Source organism: Podarcis raffonei, chromosome 17 (assembly GCF_027172205.1).
Source record: "Podarcis raffonei isolate rPodRaf1 chromosome 17, rPodRaf1.pri, whole genome shotgun sequence".
In the NCBI taxonomy this organism is placed as follows: domain Eukaryota; kingdom Metazoa; phylum Chordata; class Lepidosauria; order Squamata; family Lacertidae; genus Podarcis; species Podarcis raffonei.
Window position 1 is genome coordinate 22,240,925 of NC_070618.1, and position 22,849 is coordinate 22,263,773.

General features: G+C 44.4%; 1 protein-coding gene across 1 annotated transcript in view; it reads right to left on the reverse strand.

Moving 5' to 3' along the window:
* RIGI (RNA sensor RIG-I) overlaps positions 1-18,650 on the reverse strand; it is a 28,542-nt gene extending 9,892 nt beyond the window's left edge. The window contains exons 1-12 of the mRNA XM_053371131.1: positions 18,191-18,650; positions 15,972-16,100; positions 14,282-14,460; positions 12,088-12,238; positions 11,741-11,872; positions 10,715-10,822; positions 8,983-9,133; positions 6,625-6,883; positions 5,230-5,392; positions 3,905-4,006; positions 2,620-2,777; positions 746-881 (exon numbers count right to left, since the gene is read on the reverse strand). Coding sequence (XP_053227106.1) covers positions 746-881; positions 2,620-2,777; positions 3,905-4,006; positions 5,230-5,392; positions 6,625-6,883; positions 8,983-9,133; positions 10,715-10,822; positions 11,741-11,872; positions 12,088-12,238; positions 14,282-14,460; positions 15,972-16,100; positions 18,191-18,296 — 1,774 coding nt within the window. The 5' untranslated portion in view covers positions 18,297-18,650. The remainder of the gene's footprint in view (positions 1-745; positions 882-2,619; positions 2,778-3,904; positions 4,007-5,229; positions 5,393-6,624; positions 6,884-8,982; positions 9,134-10,714; positions 10,823-11,740; positions 11,873-12,087; positions 12,239-14,281; positions 14,461-15,971; positions 16,101-18,190) is intronic.
* Between the last annotated feature and the right edge of the window lie 4,199 nt (positions 18,651-22,849).

Here is a 22,849-nt window from a genome sequence, read left to right on the forward strand (position 1 = left end):
AAGTAGATAAATAGGTACCACTGCGGTGGGAAGGTAAATGGTGTTCCCATGCGCTCTGGTTTCCATCATGGTATTCCGTTGCACCAGAAGCAGTTTAGTCCTGCTGGCCACATGACCCGGAAAGCTGTCTGTGGACAAACGCCGGCTCCCTAGGCCTGAAGCGAGATGAGCACCGCACCCTTTAGTCGCCTTTGACTGGACTTAACTGTCCAGGGGTCCTTTACCTTTACCTTACCTTTCCTTGCTTATACAAAATTAGTGAGAACTTGCTCCTTATTTCCAACTTATACTTCAAATGCACTTACTTGGCTACTACACCTCCACCAGGAAAGGAGGTATTACCAGCGCCATTTTTCTAGAAAAAGAGGTGCTGGAACACACCTAACAGATGCCTCTCTCATTCTCTTAGAATGGCAATGGCGCCCAACTGAGAGGTGCTGGGTGAAAAAAAAGCCCTGGGCATATAAGGACATAGATGGGGAAAAAAAGGATTTGAAAAATAAGGTAATGTTACAAGCTGTAATGCTTTAAATGAAGGATTTGCTGAACAAATAACCTTAATTGGGATACAAGAAGGAGAAGTATGAGGAGGTCTGAGAAATTTGTTATCTAAAAGTATGGTTTATGCTTTTGTTTAATGTTTCTGTTTGTTCTGTTTTTGTTTGTTTAAAAAATTGGAAAATTTAATAAATATTCTTTAAAAAAGAAAAAAGAAAAAAAAGCCATGGGTATTCCTCTGAAGTACCTTCAAAATCCAATGTCAGCTTCTCCTCTATTTCATCAAAGCCTCCACTTCGGATATTCTTAAAGAACTCCTTCAGGTAAGCGAGTGCATCTTGAGTGCGTGCATCTTCATTGATAATGAGGGCGTCGTTGTATTTCTGGATGCAAAGGAAATTTCAAACGCTTTTGAAATCAATAATTCAACTTAGGGGCGAAAACAGAGGCGGGGGGAGCTTTTTCAGACTGAGGGCAGCAAGCTCCCTTCTGGACAATCTTCAACGACACAACTACCAGTGGTGCAGAAGGCAATGAAAGTAAATGTAGGCTTTGCCCGCTAGGCTAGTTGTGGTGCCAGACCTGCAGGCTGTGGTTAAAATAAGGAGTGGTAAGATGGACTCAGGCAAACAACGATCTAGGTTGAAAATGGCCACAACTTAAAAGCTTCTGGGAAATGATATATAATGAGATGAAAAAAATGTTGAAATATACATTTATAAAAAAAACACAGAAGCATTTTTACTGGGCATTGTAGGAAGTGATATAAATAGAAAAGAATGTAAGCTGTTTTTATGTGTAACGACAGCAGCAAGAATATTATTGACACAATAATGGAAGCAAGAAGAATTACTGACGAAAGAAGAATGGAGGATGAAATTAATGGACTATGCAGAACTAGATAAACTAACAGGAAGGATTCGAAATCTGCGGGACCAGAAATTCACAGAAGACTGGTGTAAATTTACAGACTATTTGAAAAGTAATTGTGATGATCAGACTACGTTTGTAGGTTTGCAAGAAGTTTTGTGAGGTGAATTATTGGAACTATTGCAAAAATGGATAAAGGGGAGGATGGTTAGTTAAGATAATTAAGGGCAATATGAATTTAAGAAATGCATAAGAAGTGGTTAAAATGGTGGATCATCAGAGGTGCTGATGGAAGTCCAAAAAAAAGATTGTATAAGTGGTGAAGCTTTGTGGTATGTATTATAATTTGTATGTTAAAATTAAAAAATATATATTATTAAAAAAAGAAAAAGAAAATGGCCACAACTTTATTGATTACAGATGTAAGTGGAACTTTGGCTCAGGCATTGGGTGTGTGTCTGTTTCAGCCTCCTGCCAGAGGGCTGAAACCATGTGAGGGTCATTTCGTGGATTTTGGCCCACCCAAGATGATGATCTACAGGGGTGACCATCCCAAGGCTGCCACTGGCCAATCTGCCCTGCGCCAAGGTCTCCAGCGCAGCCGGCTTAAATGCATCGCTGCCCAGTTGGACATGAAAGACAACGCCCCGCCAACCAGCGAGGCACTGACCAGTCATAAGGGTCTCTGATTGGTGGGCAATCCTGCCTAGTAGACCAACTGGCTGGGGAAATTCCCAGATACCCAAGCGGCAACATGAGCTCTGAACGCCCTGGGATGGTGGCTAAGAGCGAGGGGGGTCACAACCGTCGCCCACCTGGGAAAGGGTGAGCAGCCATTTTTACACGCACTTTGACATCTCTCTCTATCCTCTGTCCAGAGAAGCAAGACACATTCATTAGAGTTCAAGGAAGCTAAAAGAAATCTTCAACATGTATCATCTGGGCTAGTCAAGAACATTTTAGTGGTGTCCTTCAACCACAAAGCAGAAGCGTCTAGTAAGGTTTCTTGGGGTTGGCAAGACACAAAATGGCGGCCAAGCCAGGCCCACTTTAAGCCCCTCTCACCTAAAGTACCTTGTGGATGCAAACTCACCACATGAACTTGGTAATTTTCTTCAAACAGAAAACACTGCCTGAACTGTATGTGTGGTAAGACAGTGAAGAGGAATAGCTCACTGAGTGGAAAGAGCTTCCACAGAACGACAAAATGGCTTTCAAGGAGAGGAATATGTGATCTTGGTGGCTACTCACCCGAAGGTGTTCTGTGTAAATAAAGAGAGCCTTGCAAACGCGGCTTTCTTCCTCCTTGTCTGGCAGCTGCAACACTCGGCATTTCTTCTGCACATCAACGATCCATTGCTCATATTTCTGGGTTCCAAAACACCGACTTTTAATGTGAGACAAAGCATCTGATGGGGGGAGGGGAGGGAAAAACAGGTATGCAGTTGCCAAACTCAGTAAAAAGATACCCACGTAAATGAGGCACGGGGAGCATACACAGAGTACCTTTAAAGCATGACTTCCCCATAGAATCCTGGGAACTGTAGTTTGTTAAGGGCGATTGAAATTGTGGCTCTGTGGGTGGTAAACTCCAGTTCCCAGGATTCTTTGGGTGAACGCATTTGCTTTTAAATGCATGTTGTATGTTTGTAACCCTAGGTATGGAATTTACTTTCTAAACAGGAACTATTTATAGTTTATAAAGTGAAATTAATCCAGTGCTCTTGCGGTGTGTGAATCTTTAGATAAGCTATAGATATATAGATATAGATAAGATAGAGATATAGATTGAGGGGGTGCACTCTAGCATTATGGTGTGATTTCACCCCAGAGGCACAAATAGATAGCTGTGTATGTATGTATTTAACTGTTTTAAGAGTTTAACTTTTTCTATGTTATTTGTATGCTGCCTTAATTCCTGGTCTTGGGAAAAGGCAGGATGTAAATATAATAATAATCATCATCAACGGTGGAAGTCTTTTAAAACCCCCCACTTTATTTAAGGTAGATAAGGACAAGATGAAATTATACAATTGAATATAAATATAGATGGGGAAACGGCTATGTATAATGAATACTTATCTACTTTTTAAAATTTTCACCTATGATCTTTTTCTTTTACTTCTTTATTTTTTCTTTGTTCTTTTTTCTTTTTTCTGATAGCTTATCTTTCATTTCACTCCTTTATTGTGAATAGCATTTTATAGAGCTATAAATACTGAAAATATGAAAAGAGACACAGTATTCCCCCTTTTCCCCCCTTGGTTATATGTATTTTCTTTTTCTTTTGTATTTTCTTTCATTGTAAATATGTATGTTTTCTAATTTGTACTTAATAAAAATTATTTAAAATTTAAATAAAAATCATCATCATGTGTGAATTGCTTTGTGATGGTAACACAACAACAAGAAGTGACATAATCATTATAATAAAGCTGGGAAAACAATGACTACTTCAAAGACATTACATAAGTGTCCCAAAGACATATAGATGTAGCAGAGGAATGCCATCCCTAATCCTGCTCCAGGCCCTTACCTATAGCATAGATTTTTCTTGCTAGGCTCTCAGTTGCAGACATCATGTCTGCAATAATGGTGACAAAGCGGTTTTGGGGACGTTTCTTCACAAGGCAAGTCACTGCAGTAAAGAAGAACCAACATTAGCAATATGTTATTACCTGGAACCTGAGATCATCCATTCGTGATTACTTGGGTCCTCACCCCAACAGAAAATGTGTTCTTTCAAAAATGGGGAGGACTTTCTCTTACACCAACATGCAATGTCAATTTCCCTTTGCTGCTAGAAAGCATGGCCCAGCCCCTGCAATGCATGTAGGGAAGCCATAATTGACAGGTACTTTCCCATGTCCAACTGGCAGACTGGAGAAAGTACAATACAAGTGCATCAATGATGACATGGTAGTTTAGACCACAATCCTGTTATCACAAGTAAAAATGGCCTTAGCTTAGAGTTGCCATATTTCAAAAAGTTTCCATTGAGCTTATTTTTTGGGGGGAGGGGCAAAGTTGTGTCTCCCCCCAAAAATATGTTTTCCCCTTTTTTAAGGGAAATTGACAAAAAAAATCAATGGCACTACAGGGAACCAGGCAGAGGGCCTTCTCAGCAGTGGTGCCCACCCTGTGGAACACCCTCCCATCAGATGTCAAGGAGATAAAGAACTACACAACTTTTAGAATACACCTGAAAGCAGACCTGTATCAGGAAGCTTTTAATGTTTGGTATTTTATTATGTTTTCATGTGGTTTTGAAGCTCGCCACAGCGGCTGGAGCAACCCAGACAAATGGGTGGGGTAATAATAATAGTGCAATCCTAACCAGGATCTAGACACATTTAAAAAAAATAATTCAGGAGAGTTCACAATGGGAAATCACGTTGCTGAAGGATCTACCTCTACTGCGTCATCTGGTGTCACAGCATTATAACGCATTTAAAACGCTTTTTAAAAAACTATTGTAGCTGAGTCCCAGGTCTACTCCAAAGTAGGTCCTATTGAATTCAGTGGGGTTCCCAGGTAAGTGGGGTTAGGATTGCAACTTTGGCTGAAGGTATGAAGAGAGCAGAGCCATTTAGGAAGGCACCATGCATGATCTGCAGGCTGTGATCTACAATCCCACTGTCCACAGTGTTGCCCACAACACTTGAGCCTCTATCAGTGCCATTAATGTAAAAGAGCAGTGGGGTGGCAAGGGTTTATACCGCAACTTGAAAAACCCCTCCAGCCTTGCTCAGGTCTAATCTCCTTTACCGTGTAAGTAGATCTCCCTGGGTGTCTTCTTCTAATGAGCATGGATGGAAGCTACATTCCTTCAAAAAGACAACAGCTAAGATGTCTACTAACATTTTTGGGGCTTGTAGACAACTTCCTCCAGGTCCTTTATGTTTTCTCTGACTGTCGATATAACTTCGGCATTCAGCATGGCACAGATCTTGCAAATGTATTCCACCGTCTCACCCAGGCTCTTGGCACTGCCAACTCCAAGGGAGGCCGTCAGTCCTACAATCTGAGCACACGTTGCAATTGATTTATTTGCACACCTGCAACTGTGGAAACTGTGGCAAGTTTAGTCCCTATAAACTGCACATTTTTATGCATGCATGCAACCTTGGTTGAAGGAGCCATTTGGCGCCTAGCTTATGTATCTGAGACAAAACTGGGCGAGGTGGTTAATGCGGATTTTACCTTTGCACACTAGGCTAGCTTCTACACCCACCCACCCATCCTTTCATCTAGGCAAACGAGAGGCATTGTCAAAGCTCAAGGTGACATTTCAAGGAAGCAGAAACACTCAAGAAAGGTGTGAGGTAATTCTATGGAAAGGTATGGTCTGAGAAGAGTCTCTGTGACCAGACAGAGAAGCTGAAGGGCAGCGTTTGACCCCGGGCCTGACCTATAAAAGCAGTTGTGACTATTGCGTGATATATTGTGGGTGATATATTGTCCAAAACCAGTTTGAAATCCAAAGCGTGATATCGGTTTCATGAATTTTGACCTGGCAATATATTGCAAATCATGATGTGTGTGTGTGTGTGTGTGTGTGTGTGTGCGCGCGCTACACAAAAACCATCACAATGTGGGAAAAACTGTGAGGCCAGCTAATACCTCGACATAGGTAAAGGTAAAAGGACCGCTGACCATTAGTTCCAGTCGTGGCCGACTCTGGGGTTGCGGCGCTCATCTCGCTTTATTGGCCAAGGGAGCCAGCGTACAGTTTCCAGGTCATGTAGCCAGCATGACTAAGCCACTTCTGGCGAACCAGAGCAACGCACGGAAACGCCGTTTACCATCCCGCTGGATCATTACCTATTTAACTACTTGCACTTTGATGTGCTTTCAAACTGCTAGGTGGGCAGGAGCAGGGACTGAGCAATGGGAGCTCACCCCGTTGCGGGGATTCGAACTGCCGACCTTCTGATCGGCAAGTCCTAGGCTCTGTGATTTAACCCACAGCAGCACCCACCCGCGTCCCTTAATGTCTCGACATAGTTCCATCCTTATTTCAGACCCCGTAATATAGCGGCATATCGCAATGTTTAGCTGGTGATATATCGCGATGTTGAAAACATCTATCTGTCATGCAGCCCTAGTTTTGACTTCGCCCATCCTGACTTTCCCTGGCAGACGGATGCAATGCTTCTGAGCTTCTAATAGTTGACCCAGGAAAAAGCTCTAAGGTTCTTTTGGTTGTTTTGGCCTGCGTTGGCAAACCTTCTCCACGACCAAACCACGTCTCACCTGAGGTAGCGGTGTTGCGGCTTGCTCAAATTTAAGGTCTAAGTACTTGGACATCAACACGCTGTAAGGGTGATTCCCGGTCGTGTTGTGGCACTCGTCAAAAATCATCAGCGTGAACGACGAGAGGGAAGCTTGCTCTCCGTGGTTGAGGCAATTCACGAGAATCTGAGGCGTCATGATGGTGATATCGTTCGCCTCGATAACCATATCCGAAGGGGCACCCACTGCGCTTTCCCCACACAGGCCTGCAACACTGAATCTGGAAGCGAGAGGGGGAGACAGACGCCGTTGATAACACTAGGAGCTCACCTTGGGCACTCAGCAGGTCTGAAGGCACGTGAGAATGTGTTCAAAATACCACCATGTGAAAGATCTATGTGCCCAAGTCCCCACTCCACCTTTTGCTTTATCGTTTCATAATTTGGTTGGCACCCCCAGGAGAAATTTGCGAGGGGAATGATGTATGGAAAATCAAAAGGTGGCAGGTGTTTAATTAATAATTAATTAATGACTAGGGCCCTTCAGGATTTAATCTCCTTCTGTTGGGCCTGTAAAACAGAGCTATTCCGCCTGGCCTTTAATTTGAATTCAGCCTGAGCTTTTATTTCCCTTCTCTTCCCTCCCCCTCCCCTTTTATGAAGATCACCCGCTCTGAGACCCCACAGCTGATTCTCCCCTGGCCTCCTCACTGGCCCAAGTAGGACCAATTCAGCTAGCTAGCCCTGGGGATTATCTAATTGATTTTTGACTTTTATTGTTATTCATGTTTTTATACTGTACTTTATGCTGCTTTTATAATTAAGTGTTTTAAAGTGTTTTAAAAGTGTTTGTTGTTAGCCGCCCTGAGCCTGGTTTTTGAACCGGGAAGGGTGGGGTATAAATAAAATTTTATTGTTGTTGTTGTTGTTAGTAGTAGTATTAGTAGTAAATATATACTGTCTGCGCCTGCTCATCCAACACAAGGAGACTCTTTCTGGTCAAAGAACGGCTGCACCAGGCCACAATTCACAATTGGCAAATACTAGAAGAACGAAGGCTTGAGCAGCTGGTGGGGAGGGCTGGCAGTCCACATTTGGCCTCTTCACAGTGGCACTGCTGCTGCTCACCAGGAGTGAGGGGGGAGGCATCAGGGACCGCCGCCCCGAGTGCAAATTCTGAAGGGAGCAACTGGGCCACCAGACTGGAGGTGGCTCCCTCTGTCAGCCTGGCAACCTGTGGCAACACACATCTCCTGAGCACCCGGGTGGGCTGCAAGTGGAAAGCGAGCAGTTGGCCTGTCCCTTCCCTGCTGGGGCAGAGCCCCCTCTCACTGCCCGCCCCCCTTGGTGCCACACGCTTCTTGCACCACAGCTGGCACCGCTGTGGTGTGTGCTGGGTCACTGCTGCCCTGGGGCTGCCACAGAGCCCCTTGCATGGGAGCAGGTAGCTGCAAGCATGGTGGCATGCTGTCAAACGAGGAACTGGGCCCATGAGCCTTGGCTGCCTGTCCCTTTTGTGCCTTGACCCGAGCACTGGCAACTGAGGCTATGCCACTGGTACCGGTGAGAGCGCCAGGAAGTGGTGGCAATGCCACTGCCAAGAGGCCAAGCACATACCACTCCCAAGCCACTCTTGCGTTTGAGCATTTGACTGCTCTGAAGGGCTTTGGTCAAATATTTTTTTTTAAGCATTCACCTGAACAACAACAGCTTTTGGTTTGGTCCGATACTCCGTATATTAAAACACCTGCTGGATTTTTTCTCGCGTGTTTTACCGGAACCAGTGCATTCTGTCCTTTCGACACCTACCATTTAAACGGACCCAATCCATCAGAGGAGCTTTACAGAGCAGGGAGACAGGCCACATGGAAGGGCCAGCAAGGAACCTGGGAATCACAGGCAGTTCCATGCGGTGGCTTCCGCCGCTGGTGACTGCCTGTGCTTCTTCTCAGTCATCTGCAGTGATAGCAGATGGTCCGAACAAGAAGCTCTGTGCCCCTGTCTCAGCTGCAGGGCTTGGGGACCAGTAGCCTTCAACCTTTGCTATACAGGAGGATTCCTGGCTTCACATGATGTTTTGACAGACGCTGGACCAAGTAGCTGAATGACGATGTCAACCCTAGGTAGCAGAGCCCAGTTAAACTGTGGATTGGTTCCCCCAATCATGACCAAGCATTGCAGATCTGACACAGCGATAAAACTCTTCCTTGCAATGAAAGTAGGAAGACATCTGGGGTTGGAGGAGACAGGGCACCCACTTCGCTGAAAAGAAAATTAGGAAGCACCTTTCTGTATAGGATCTATATAGAAAACCTTTTCTTTCCCAATCGTTTGGGTTCAAGAAGGCTCAACTGCTACATAGGTGGACTTAAGGTCGTACTTTCCCTTGAAATATTCCTCAAAGACTTTCTTCTGTTGTTCATATACTGGGACTTTAGTCGTGAGGAAGACCACTTTCCCCTTCCGTCCAGGAGGCATGTTGCGGAGGTGATGGTCACATATCATAATAGACACAAAAGTCTTCCCAGAACCTATGAAGACAGAATGCAGAAGACAGGGCCAGTTGGATAGATTTGCAAAGCAAAAGCATCTCACTGTTCCTGGAATGAACCAAAATGGCCTTATACCTTTCTGCAACTTCCATACCACCTGCCTAGGAGATGACTGTATTGTATGTACCAACAGAGGACCTGATCCCCTGGCTCAGAGTTTGGACTAGGAGAGGGCAAGTCTCTAATTTCAGCTCCTAACCCAGACATATCCAGATATGTACATTTCCAGTACATTTCCGAGCACAATTCAAAGTGTTGGTGCTGACCTCTGAAGCCCTAAATGGCTTTGGCCCCACGGTGTAGTCACCCATCATCTCCCGAGACAGATGCCAGCCAATCGGTATTTTTTGTAAGCTGCTTAAACATTTTAATGATTGTATACTGCTCAAATTCCCTCCATTAAATAAATAAATAGCAACACAGTCATGAACTTACAACTTCAGTTCCCCAGCTGGAACATGGGGATAGTTTGAGCCTTTTGAGGCTATTGTAATAATGCCATTCCCACCATTTTTGGGTGGGTGAGATAAATTTGCCACACCCCTCCTCCCCTTGAAGAGGAGAGGTGGTATCTCCCGAGGGGAAAATGTTATGGCCCAATGGGCGATTTCGCTCAATGGGAAGAGGTGGTGACAAGCTATTTAAGCTTGCTCTGCCCCACTCTCCCCCCTCTTCTTTATTCGGCACCTCCCCCCGCCCTTTTGCAGTGTGGGCCTACAGGCTAGTCATCTGTTTTTCAAGGGCAGAATAGGAAATTTTTTTTGGGGGGGGAGACCCTAATCGACCGGGGTCTTCTTTCCCCCCGCCTATTGCATACTGTAGGGTGATGTTTGTTGGAGTGCTGCTCCTTCAATTTGGCTAGTGGGCATGTGGTCCAGGCAGGTGAGAAGATATCAGAAATAATGGAACACTTACCTGAGGCAGCATTGGGTTGTGCGCATCCCTTAGTCACACAGTTTCTATGCCCCAGGTGAAATTATCCCCATCTATTAATGAACACCTGCCCAGACTTTAGTTACACAGATTGACTCTGACTAGTTTATCGGTTCAAATTATTATATTTAATGGGATGCAGGTGGCGCTGTGGTCTAAACCACAGAGCCTAGGGTTTGCCAATCAGAAGGTCAGCTGTTCAAATCCCCGCAACGGGGGTGAGCTCCCGTTGTTTGGTCCCAGCTCCTGCCCACCTAGCAGTTCAAAAGCACGTCGAAGTGCAAGTAGATAAATAGGTACTGCTCCGGCGGGAGAGTAAACGGTGTTTCTGTGCACTGCTCTCGTTCGCCAGAAGTGGCTTAGTCATGCTGGCCACATGTCTGCGGACAAACACCAGCTCCCTCGGCCTATAGAATGAGATGAGCGCGTAACCCCAGAGTCGTCCGCGACTGGACCTAACGGTCAGGGGTACCTTTATTATATTTAAGAAATATAACCTACTCGTCTGCATTTGGTTGTCTCAACTCTTCTTCCTGGTGTGTTGGCAACAACTGTGATGTTTGTGAAGCAATCTGAACATGTGAAATGTGTTGCAATCCAAATGCTATTACCATTTAATAAACTTACCAGTAGGGGCACAGATGATGGTATGCTTGCCACTGAGAGCAGGTCGGGCAAGTTCAGTCTGGTAGCTCCTGGCCTCCTTTGGAACATAAACTGATCGGGGGCAAGGACCTAGGAACACAAGCAAGGGAGAAGCAGTTTGGGAAAAGGCACTTCTTAAAACTGACATGTTATCTATTTAAGTAACGATACAAACCTTGCACTTACAAGTGCTAAAGCAACACTTAGCCATGGCCCTCCATCCCAATATTATTTTCAGGCCAGCGCCTCTACTTTTTTAGTCTTTATGACGTTTATATAATTGTTTATGTACAGCTGTTTAAAGGCTGTAATAATAGGGGTGATGATACAATGGGCTAAAGATCTTGGATATAATATTCAGTTAGAATCTTGGGAAAGGCTGTGGAATGAAGGTATTAATTTTACTGCATGCAGAAAATGTGGTGAAAATGATGTCTAGATGGTATTTAACACCATCAAACTTGCTAAAATGTATAGGACAAGATCTAACAAGTGTTGGAAATGTAAAGAAAAGTAAGGTATCCTTTACCATATGTGGTGGACTTGTAAAGAGGTAAAAGCTTACAGGGAGATGATGTACAATGAGTTAAAGAAAATGTTTAAAAACACTTTTGTTAAAAAAACAGAAGCCTTTTTACTGGGTATAGTAGGTGAAGAGAGACCAAAAAACGATAAAAGACTGTTCATGTATGCAGTAACAGCGGCAAGAACCCTTCTAGCCCAAAAATGGAATCAAAAGAAGTACCAACAAAAGAAGAGTAGCAGATGAAAATGATGGACTTTGCGGAACTGGCAAAGCTGATGGGAAAAATCTGAAACCAGAACGATCAAGTCTTCCAAAAGACTGGAGTAAATTTACACAATATTTAAAAATTTTTGGTAAGCGATTAACAACACTAGTAGGGTTATCCGAAGACTTTTAATGATAATGTTTTTACCTTTCTACATTTATTTAAATATAGGATGCAGATTCTTATACGGATGCTAACAGTTTTCAGGTGGTCTTACCCAACGACGAGGAACCCGGACTCGCGCTCATATTGTCCGATTCGGCTTCTTCAGAAAACTGTATATTGATATCAACAGCACAGGCTCCCTCGTCTTCATCTCTCATTTCCACACAGGTGTTTTCGACACTACCTGAACATGGGGTATAAGAAAAGGCATCGAACATTCACACAATGGTTGTTTTGGTGGCAACATTGCCAGGCTTTCAAAGAGAAGTCTTGAACTGGGGTGGGGTGGGGTGAGCTGGCATAGACATCCTCACCTCAACATGCATGTGGGTCAACTCCCCATTTTGAGAAGGCCTGGAAAAGGGCTAAAGATGGCCCAACGACCACTTGCCCGGTTACCTTCATTCAAATTCCACAGTTCGCTTTGGTCGTAAAATTCGGCCTGCTCCAACGCCAGTTGGAAGGTCTTGGGCCAGTTTTCCTTATCCGACCTACAGAGGCATTCTACAAGCTTCCTCATACCCGCTGCATTTCCTTCATTCCTTTTAACCTGCAAGACAAGTCCAAATTATTAGCATGAGAGCGAGACAGAACAAATATATTTTTTTGCTCTATAAGATGCACCCAACCATAAGACGCACCTAGTTTTAAAGGAGGAGCACAAGAAAAAAATATATTTTCTCCCTCTCTGTGCAGTGCCTCTCCAGCGAAGCGAAGCCAGAACAGCAAGAGGGATCACTGCGCAGCGATCCCTCTTACTGTTCTGGCTTCTGGGATAGCTGCGCAGCCTGCATTTGCTCCATAAGATATACACACATTTCCCCTTACTTTTTAGCAAGGAAAAAGTGCATCTTATAGAGCGAAAAATACAGCACATCCTCTATAGTATGGGTGGGATCATCAGGCCTGGGGAAGGGTGGGGGTATCAAAGGCAGACCTTTATACCTCTCTATCCAGCCTCTGCAACTCTCAATGGGTCACACCCCTTGGCAACTCTGTTCCACAACTCCTTTGAATGCTTTTGACTAGCTGGAATGGGTACTTGCTCCACAACAATTTTAATGTTTTTCAGGTCTGCTTCATAACTCTACACTGGCCAAGTAGCAATTAAACAGGGTGGATAAAAATCAAGGATTTAAAAAATAATTTTAAAAAATCAGATTTATTTATTTATTGGTCAATTTAAATTGGATTTTTAAAATAAAATGCTTTTGGGGAAAAATATTTCTAAAGATAGTTTTCTGTTTAAGTTACATGATAGTCCAAAGACTATAGGAAATAAGGATTTATTTTAAGTTTTTCATGTGTGCTAAAACTAAGCTTTTTATGTTTAACTACATCAGTTAACAAACATGGATACATATGCTATAATGTTATTGTTTTTGTTAAATAAATTCTTTAAGAGAGCCAGTAGTGGTTAAGAGCAGTGGACTCGTAATCTGGTGAACCGGGTTCGCTTCCCCGCTCCTCCACATGCAGCTGCTGGGTGACCTTGGGCCAGTCACATTTCTCTGAAGTCTCTCAGCCCCACTCACCTCACAGAGTGTTTGTTGTGGGGGAGGAAGGGAAAGGAGATTGTTAGCCGCTTTGAGACTCCTGAAGGGGAGTGAAAGGCGGGGTATCAAGTCCAAACTCCTCCTCTTCTTCTTTAAATTGTTACTAAGGAAATGATTATTTTTCTCCTTCCAATAAAATACAGCAGAAAAGTTGTCCAAATATAAAGTTAACTTGCAACTTCAATGTGCAACTTCAAACATTTCCAGCATGACCCTAAGCATGCCTATGTTCAGTGGGGTTGCTCCTGGGAGAAACACGTGGCAATGCAGCTCAAAAATGGGAGGTTCTGTGACTCAAAGCCATTCCTCCTTCTTGGAAGCTTGGACCCCAATTCCCTGGTTCATTTGATTTTTTAAAAAAATCAAATCAGTTCAAGGCTGAAGAAGTGTTTCTTAAAGGTAAAGGTAAAGGGACCCCTGACCATTAGGTCCAGTCGTGACCGACTCTGGGGTTGCGGCGCTCATCTCGCTTTATTGGCCGAGGGAGCCGGCGTACAGCTTCCGGGTCATGTGGCCAGCATGACTAAGCCGCTTCTGGCGAACCAGAGCAGCGCACAGAAACACCGTTTACCTTCCCGCCGGAGTGGTACCTATTTATCTACTTACACTTTGACATGCTTTTGAACTGCTAGGTGGGCAGGAGCTGGGACCGAGCAACGGGAGCTCACCCCGTCATGGGGATTCGAACCGCCAACCTTCTGGTCGGCAAGTCCTAGGCTCTGTGGTTTAACCCACAGTGCCACCCGCATCCTTAAGTGTTTCTTGGAGGGACACAATTCTGCTATACATAAAGGCATGCTTATTGTGGTCCATAAATTCTGCCTACCAAATATTTTCTGTTCTGAAATACAGTGGTACCTCCGGTTGCAGACGAGATCTGTTCCGGAGCTCTGGTTGGATCCTGAGGTTTTCACAACCGGAGGTGACTATTCTGCGCATGCTGTGAAACCCGGAAAAATACTTCTGGGTTTGCCGCATGCGTATCCCGAAGGAAACATAACCAGAGGTGGACATAAGTAGAGGTACCACTGTAATACCTGTCGAATTTCTTCAACCTCCTCATGTATGAGGCAATCATTCAGGTAGAATAGTATCTGAGCCGGATCAATTTCCCTCAAAGAGGGCAGAATTCGATTCAGCAACTTCCTGTGAACTTCCAGCTTCTCAATCTTCTCAAAATCCCAATTTTCAATGGCTTCACGGAGGCCGGTATAACCTTTAGAAACAAGAGGGGGAGGAAATGTATAGCTTCGGATAAAACGTCCAAGAAAAGGTATGGTTCGACGAAGCAACAACTTCTTTCCTTTGTCGGGAATAAAGCATTCAAGACACTTGGGACTGAGCTGCAAATATAACATTTTAAGTGCATTATACAAATGTGACACTAGATGGCGATGGTGAGCTAGCGGCAAATTCAATATATATTTTAAAATGTTTTTTTAAAAAAACATCTTCACAGTGTTTTTCAAATATATGTCTGGCTTCAGCCTTGGTTCCGTGCTGGCTCGCAACCACTGGGCAACGGCTAGATTCTCTTTTGAGAGATCCCTTTTATTTTACCACATGTACCGCAAAACAAGGAAAAGAAAAGGGGAGAGACAATGTTGCCCGTGTGCTTGTAAAATAGGCCATCTCCAAAAGCACACTGCAGCCACCGCTTGACCGCCAAGTCCTGCATCTACAGTGGTACCTCAGGTTACATATGCTTCAGGTTATAGACTCTGCTAACCCAGAAATAGTGCTTCAGGTTAAGAACTTTGCTTCAGGATGAGAACAGAAATCGTGCTCCAGTGGCATGGCGGCAGCAGGAGGCCCCATTAGCTCAAGTGGTGCTTCTGGTTAAGAACAGTTTCAGGTTAAGAACGGACCTCCAGAACGAATTAAGTACTTAACCCGAGGTACCACTGTACACTGAAGCTAACGTCAGCTAGAAGTGGGGATTTCACAGGGGAGCCCAATTGACCAGGAGAAGATAGCCTGTCCTGCTCTCATGCAGAAATCACCCTTGGCAGCTGCAAGCAAATTCTTTGAAAGTGGTAGGTAGACACAGGCAGGACCCAGGGCCGGATTTAGGTTTGATGAGGCCCTCAGCTAGTGAAGGTAATGGGGCCCTTTATATGTCCAGCTGTCCTTTGTCAACAACAAATTACCACTGTTTTTGTGTGTTGAATATATGCTATATGGTACTTTATGGACCTAATAGGTATCTAAAGCCATTTGCACAGAACAAAATATGCATTTTATCATAAAATACATACTAGGCACCCTATATATAGAAAGGAGCAAACCAGTGATATTTTAGCGAACAGGCTAGCAGGCCCATTACTTGCATCATAGGAGCCTACACAACACAAAACATTGCTGTATGTAGATTTTATTTGTTTTTTATCTTATATTTTGGAAATGTACATCACGTTTAAAAACATTTTTGGGGGGGCCCTCATGCGCGTGAGGACCTACGCTATAACTTGTTTAGCTTATATGTAAATCCGGCACTGGCAGGATCCCATGAGGAGAGGGTCCTTTCAGCTCATTATCAGAGTTTGGTATTGTTATAACGAGGCTATTATTGGATTGTTGCTATTGAAAACTAATAAGAATTATTATATAAAAAAAGAAACAAACCACCACTTTGCTAAACCAATGTTGGGTGCAGGAAGGCTAATAATTTTAACAGACGCAGCTCACGCAATCAAGCAACTTGAAATTTTTACAACACACTCAAACCTGCTGTATTCAACGCGTTCAAGAATCCACGGAACCATCCCTCTTCCGTGAGATTTACAATCGAGTCAAGAAATAAACCCGCAGCAGTAGTGGGCTTCTCCTTATGACTTTGGATTCTCTCCACAGTCTCTGGAATGAAGTCAGAAGACAGGCGTCAGTGACTCTTGCAGTAAATATCTTATCTCAAGAAGAAGAAGAAGAAAAGGAAAGGCAGTGTTACTTCATTTCAGAAGCTTCTCAAGGATTGAAGAAGAGTTACCACATCTCTAAAAGGAAGCGGAAGAATGAAATCAGGGGTAGGTCAGTCGGTAGAGGATAAGGCCCTTAATCTGAGGGTTGTGGGCTAAGATCCAGCTCTGAGGGCCTTCTGGTGGTTCCCTCACTATGAGAAGCTACAGGGAACCAGGCAGAGGGCCTTCTTGGTGGTGGCATCTGCCCTGTGGAACGCCCTCCCACCAGATGTCAAGGAAATAAATATCTGACTTTTAGAAGACATTTGAAGGCAGCCCTCTATAGGCAAGCTTTTTAATATGTAATGTTTTTAAATATGTTGGAAGCTGCCCAGAGTGGCTGGGACAACAAAGTCAGATGGGCAGGGTACAAATAAAATTACCATCATCTTTTTTCTCTTTCTCTCTTTTAATTCTTTTTTTAATTCCTTATCTCTCTCCCTCCCTTTTATTTCCCTTTTCTGCCTCTGGATTAATGTTTCAGTTTGGACCAAAAAAAGAAGGAAAAAAGATATGTGACAATAATTTTTGTATTTATCTTTATAAACTCTAATTAAAAAAATAAATAAATAAAAGCTAGCTAGTGGCCCCCAACAAATCCTGCGGCAGTGAGTTCCTCTAGCAACCATTTAGTGTGCTCCCTTGATACTTTTTTCAAACCTTCTTAGAGGTTTTAAAATCAGGAGAAAATAAAATAATAATAATAATAATAATAATAATAATAATAATAATAATAATGTACACTTAATTTGAAGATGCCTTATCTTCCTGGCCGAAGTCCAACAGACCAGCATCCATGCACTACAATGGCATCTGGGCTTACAGCCATTTGCAAGGATGCTGTGCTATCAGCAACTATTTCGAAACTCTTTAAAAACACCACTACCCAAGCCAGATTTCCTCGCTGTCAGATTTGGGCTGGGTGTTCATCAGTATGCGGATGATACCTGACTCTGTCTCTCTTTCAAATCAGAACCAGTGAAGGCAGTGAAGGTCCTGTGTGAGTGTCTGGAGGCGGTTGGAGGATGGATGGCGGCTAACAGATTGAGGTTTAATCTTGACAAGACAGAAGTAATGTTTTGGGGGGGCAGGAGGCGGGCAGGTGTGGAGGACTCCCTGGTCCTGAATGGGGTAATTGTGCCCCTGAAAGACCAGGTGCGCAGCCTGGGAGTCATTCTGGACTCACAGTTGTCCATGGAGGCACAGGTCAATTCTGTGCCCAGGGCAGCTGTTTAACAGCTCCATCTGGTACGCAGGCTGAGACCCTACCTGCCCGCAGACTGTCTCGCCAGAGTGGTGCATGCTCTAGTTATTTCTCGCTTGAACTACTGCAATGCGCTCTATGTGGGGCTACCTTTGAAGGTGACCTGGAAGCTACAACTAATCCAGAATGCAGCAGTTAGACTGGTGACTGGGAATGGCTGCCGAGACCACATAACACCAGTCTTGAAAGACCTACATTGGCTCCCAATACGTTTCTGAGCACAATTCAAAGTGTTGGTGCTGAACTTTAAAGCCCTAAACGGCCTTGGTCCAGTATACCTGAAGGAGCGTCTCCACCCCCATTGTACTGCCCGGACACTGAGGTCCAGTGCCAAGGGCCTTCTGGCGGTTCCCTCACTGCAAGAAGCCAAGTTACAGGAAACCAGGCAGAGGCCCTTCTCAGTAGTGTGGAACACCCTCCCACCAGATGTCAAAGAGAAAAACAACTACCAGACTTTTAGAAGACATCTGAAGGCAGCCCTGTTTAGGGAAGCTTTTAATATTTAATAGACTATTGTATTTTAATTTTGTTGGAAGTTACCCAGAGCGGCTGGGGAAACCCAGCCAGATGGGCGGGATGATAATAATAATAATAATAATAATAATAATAATAATAATAATAATAATAATAATTACTATTATTATTATTATACCATCGCAGCTTCCTGCTCTCCAGTAAGTGCATCGGGAAAGGCAGGCAAAGAAGGCATCTTGCAAGTGACTCACCATCGCTGAGCCAATCCTTCATGTAGCTCACGACATAGACAGGCTTCAGCGTCTCCACAATATAATGCCGATAGCAGAGCAGGCTCCGTTTCTCCTCTTCGCTCATGCCGATCTCTCTCCAGCCCTTTGCAAGCGCGTTTCCTCCTCCACCAGCGCGACTGGCGCAAATTAAATATTGCAGAATAAAAAAGGCTGCGTAAAGTTGCAAGTTCCGGAGCCAGTGGGCAGAACGCGAGACCTTCTTCCACCACTGGCCCGGGCACAGTCCCGCGACCCCGCGCTTTATAGAGGGGGGCGTGCCTGCATTTCCTCGAAGTCAGCTGACGGGCCGAGGAAGGACAGGGAAGCCCCGCCGGCAAAAAGCACGAATCGAAAGTGACGAATTGGAAACCGAAAGTTGGGATGCGATTGGTCCGTGTGGGCGGCGGCGGCGGGGGCAGGGAAGGAGGCAGCCAAGAAGGGGGCGCACCCTGCGTTTCGAAAAGGGGTTCCTCCCTCCCCAAATTACAATCACACTTGGCAAATGTCCTTTTAAGAGCAGTTTCATCCACAGCAATTTTTTTTGGGGGGGCAGGCTGGCGGGACATGTGCGTATCCAGGATTTTTGTTAGGGGGGCATCCCCAAAGTTGTTGAGCAACATTTGGAGAAATCGGCCCAAAAGGTTGTTGAGATTTTTTGGGGTGATCATGGGGACACAAAGAGGACATGGGGGGGAGAGACAGGCTACTGCAGCTGTTGAGAGGGGGGCAGAATCTCAGTTAATTGAATACAGTGGTACCTCGGGTTAAGTACTTAATTCGTTCCGGAGGTCCGTTCTTAACCTGAAACTGTTCTTAACCTGAAGCACCACTTGAGCTAATGGGGCCTCCTGCTGCTGCCGTTTCGCCGCCGGAGCACGATTTCTGTTCTCATCCTGAAGCAAAGTTCTTAACGTGAAGCACTATTTCTGGATTAGCGGAGTCTGTAACCTGAAGCGTATGTAACCCGAGGTACCACTGTATTTTAAATGCTTTCCAATAATTTTTGAGCATTTGGGGGAAACGTCTGCACTGTTGAACAACAACTGTCAGAATCTCCTTGCTTGTCACTTGAAGACGTTGGTTTGAGCCCCAGCCTCCGGAGCAGGGGAAAACAAGCTTGTTCCCTTCATAGCTACCTGCTGGAAGTATTCAGCTCATTGCGAACATACAGGTAGGACTGAACACACACCTGCAGTAGAAATAAAAGTGAGCTTGATGGATCAATAATCATATCTTGTACCTCCAGTGTTAGAGGCGATGCACCTCTGAATACCAGCTGCTGGAAATCACAAGTGAGAAGAAAATTGTTGCCCTCAGGTCCTGCTTGTAGACTTCCCTTAGGCATCTGGCTGGCCCTTGATAATAATAATAATAATAATAATAATAATAATAATAATAATAATAATAAATTATTTATAACCCAGCCACTCTGGGAGGCTCCCAGTAGAATATTAATAATATTGATAAAACATCAAACATTAAAAACTTCCCTAAACTGGGCTGCCTTCAGAGGTCTTCTAAACGTCAGATAGTTGTTTATCTCTTTGACATCTGATGGGAGGGCGGTTCCACAGGGCGGGTGCCATTACCGAGAAGGCCCTCTGCCTGGTTCCCTGTAGCTTGAGATAGAATAGGATGCTGGACTTTCTCCTTCTCATGTTCCTAAGGATTGGCCTTGGTACAAGACAGCTTCTGTTCTTCCTATCTTTTGTAGCAGCCCTGTATTAAACCATTCCAATACTGCAGATTCCTCCCACTAAGTGAATAATTGCAGGAACCTGGTTTATTAGGATGGGTGCAGGGCTGAGGAGTCCTCTGTGTCTTCTGGTCTCACCACCACTTGAATCCCCTACTGCTACCTCCCTGTCTTTCCCTGCACAACACCTTCCCCCAAGGTGACATTGCCACAACCACAACCTTGGAGAAGCAGCAGATACCTGGAGCCACAAATTTAGCCGGAACCGAGGGAAGGAGGAATGTCTCCAAAAAGGAAATGTTATGAAAATCTAGCACATCGTCAACATGTGCCATGTACCATGATCAGCACACTACTGTGGTGTCCCAAAAATTTCCAAGCTATGGCTAAGACCCATATCCACCAAAGGGGGCTTTAGATTTGCATTTATCACACAGCAAGTTCAGATTCACAGGATGCTGTGTAAGCAAGTCTGCAGGCTTCAGTTTGCAACAGGCTGATGCAATACTCTCTGTGGAAGGACTCAGCAGTAATGTGATTGGCTGTCTCCGGTTTAAAGGTAAAGCCTGTCCAATGGTGGTGGAGTGGTGTAGATGATTGTGGAGTTTCCTTTTGCCTCAAGGTGCAGCCAGGTACTCTGTCTGATTATAAAAACTGCTTCTGTAGATATTTGTATATATATTTTGCTCACAATAAATAATACTGCACTAAAGAACCTGGGACTCTGAGCATTCTGCTAAAAGCGCCGTGAGGAATTCGTGGCAAGTAGCCCTCTTACAAAATTTAAGGAGCAGGCAGGTTCCCACTTCAGTAATTCACTCGCTTCCCTGCATCTTGAGAAATGGAAACAGAAACTGCATACATTTCCAGCTTTCCGAGCCAAGTGTTGTCATAATATCTGATGCAGAAACTGCAATAGCAGCAGACACACCACTATGAATTCACTTATTTGTTTTAAACAGGAAAGTTTTTAGCTTTGCACATTACCCAGAGGGAACAAAAAATAAATAAAAATGCAGCTCCTAAATACTGTGTACCAAGCAAAAAATAGAAGTCTTCTAGACACATATGGATAGGCATGATAAAACACTGCTTTGCAAAATTTCCAAAATGCAAGAGATTCATGGTCTTTGAAGCCTATAGGCAAGCGATGACTCATTAGGATTAGACAATTTTATCGCACAAAGTATAATCTGGCTCTTAATTCCATTCATTCATCATAGGAAAAGCTGCCAAGTTTCATCTCTTTCTCTCTCTCTCTTTATAGTTTTTTGTCCAAAATCAAAAAGTATTCATTTGTATGGACTAAACAATCACTGGCCTTCATAATGTTTTACCATCTGCAAGACAGAAGGAACCTGGGGAGGTGGGAAATGAAATCACTAGGCCATATAAACAGCAGGTCTGAACGACTGTTCTCATATTTCTTCTGTAATTTCAGAGCATTTTAATATTCAGTCTTGAAAGCTTCTAGCATTATTTAAGAAATGGGGTGGTGCTCCTGCCTGCTCCTCTCCCATCCCCTGCTCCCCCGATAACTTCCTATTCCTACCCCATGCAACTACTAAGCTTGCTTTTCACCTTCCCAACCCCATTGCAATTTCCATGCATTTATTGTGAAGCCCCCTTTGTGTACATGCCCCTTGCTGATTTATCTTTAAGATAAATAGAATCCTGTAAGTTAACTTGCTCAGTTAGCAAAGGTGAAGTTCATCTGCAGGACGTTGTACCTACAATTTATATGTTTGCATGTTTTTTTTGGTGTGTTTTTAAAAACCTTCTAAATTAGTACATTGAATCTGGAACTTCGCGTTGAAGGCAACACAGAACACCAGGAGTGAAATACATATGCAAGAAGGTACTATGGAATACTTGAGGACTCCTCATCCTTTTTCAGTCTCATGAGAGGCAGGTGAGCAATTGAATAAGTTTTTAAAGGCCATTTCCCACCCTTTCAGCATCTCTCCTTCCTTGCTGTACTCAGAGGATGACTTTCAGGCAAAGGGACTGAGACGGAGGACTGTGGTTTTAAATAACCACAGAGGTTTGAGTAAAGAAAGGGAGGGACACTGAGGGGTTGTTCCTTAAAAAAAAGTTTTAACAAAGAGAACTAGAAGAGATGGGTACTACACAGAACCCAACACCAGAAAGCTAATGCAAGAGAGCCTTTCCAAACTCCTTAATTGAACTCAACCTTGTTTTAAACTGGCATTCTTCCCCGTGTCACCCCCTGCTCACTCTACCCAAACTTCTGCCATTGTTTAAAATCACCACTTCCCCCCTCACTGTTTCTCCCATCTTATTCCCAATGGTTCTGTGGCTTGTCTTAGTGCCACCCTGACTTCATGCAAATCCAGGATTGAGATGAAACACCTGAAATCCTCCGACAGGGCTCCGCTTTGACTTTGTGCAAATCCAGGACTGCAAATCCTTCAGTGGGAGCTGCACAATGAGACTTACCGTATTTTTCGCTCCATAGGGTGCACTGCACCATAGGGCGCACCTAGTTTTTAGGGGGGGAAATCAAGAAAAAAAAATCTTATTTCCCCCCCCCCAGCCCCAAAGAGCAGCGTACAGGCTAAAGAAGCCATAGCTCCGTGCAGCCTCTCCCTGCCCGAGGGGCTGCGCGGGGCTATCCCTGAAGCCTGGAGAGTGAGAGGGGTCGGTGCGCACTGACGCCTCTCACTCTCCAGGCTTCAGCGAAAGCAACGCGAAGCCTTTGGAGCACGGAGGGAGCGCTCCCTCTGCGCTTCGGAGGCTTAGCGTTGCTATCGCTGAAGCCAAGGAGCCTGCATTCGCTCCACAGGACGCACACACATCTCCCCTCAATTTTTGGAGGGGAAAAAGTGCGTCCTATAGAGCAAAAAATACTGTACATTTTTATGTCTATAGGAAGATGTAAGCTTAAAACCTCTATGAGGAGCGATGCTCAGCAGTCAAAA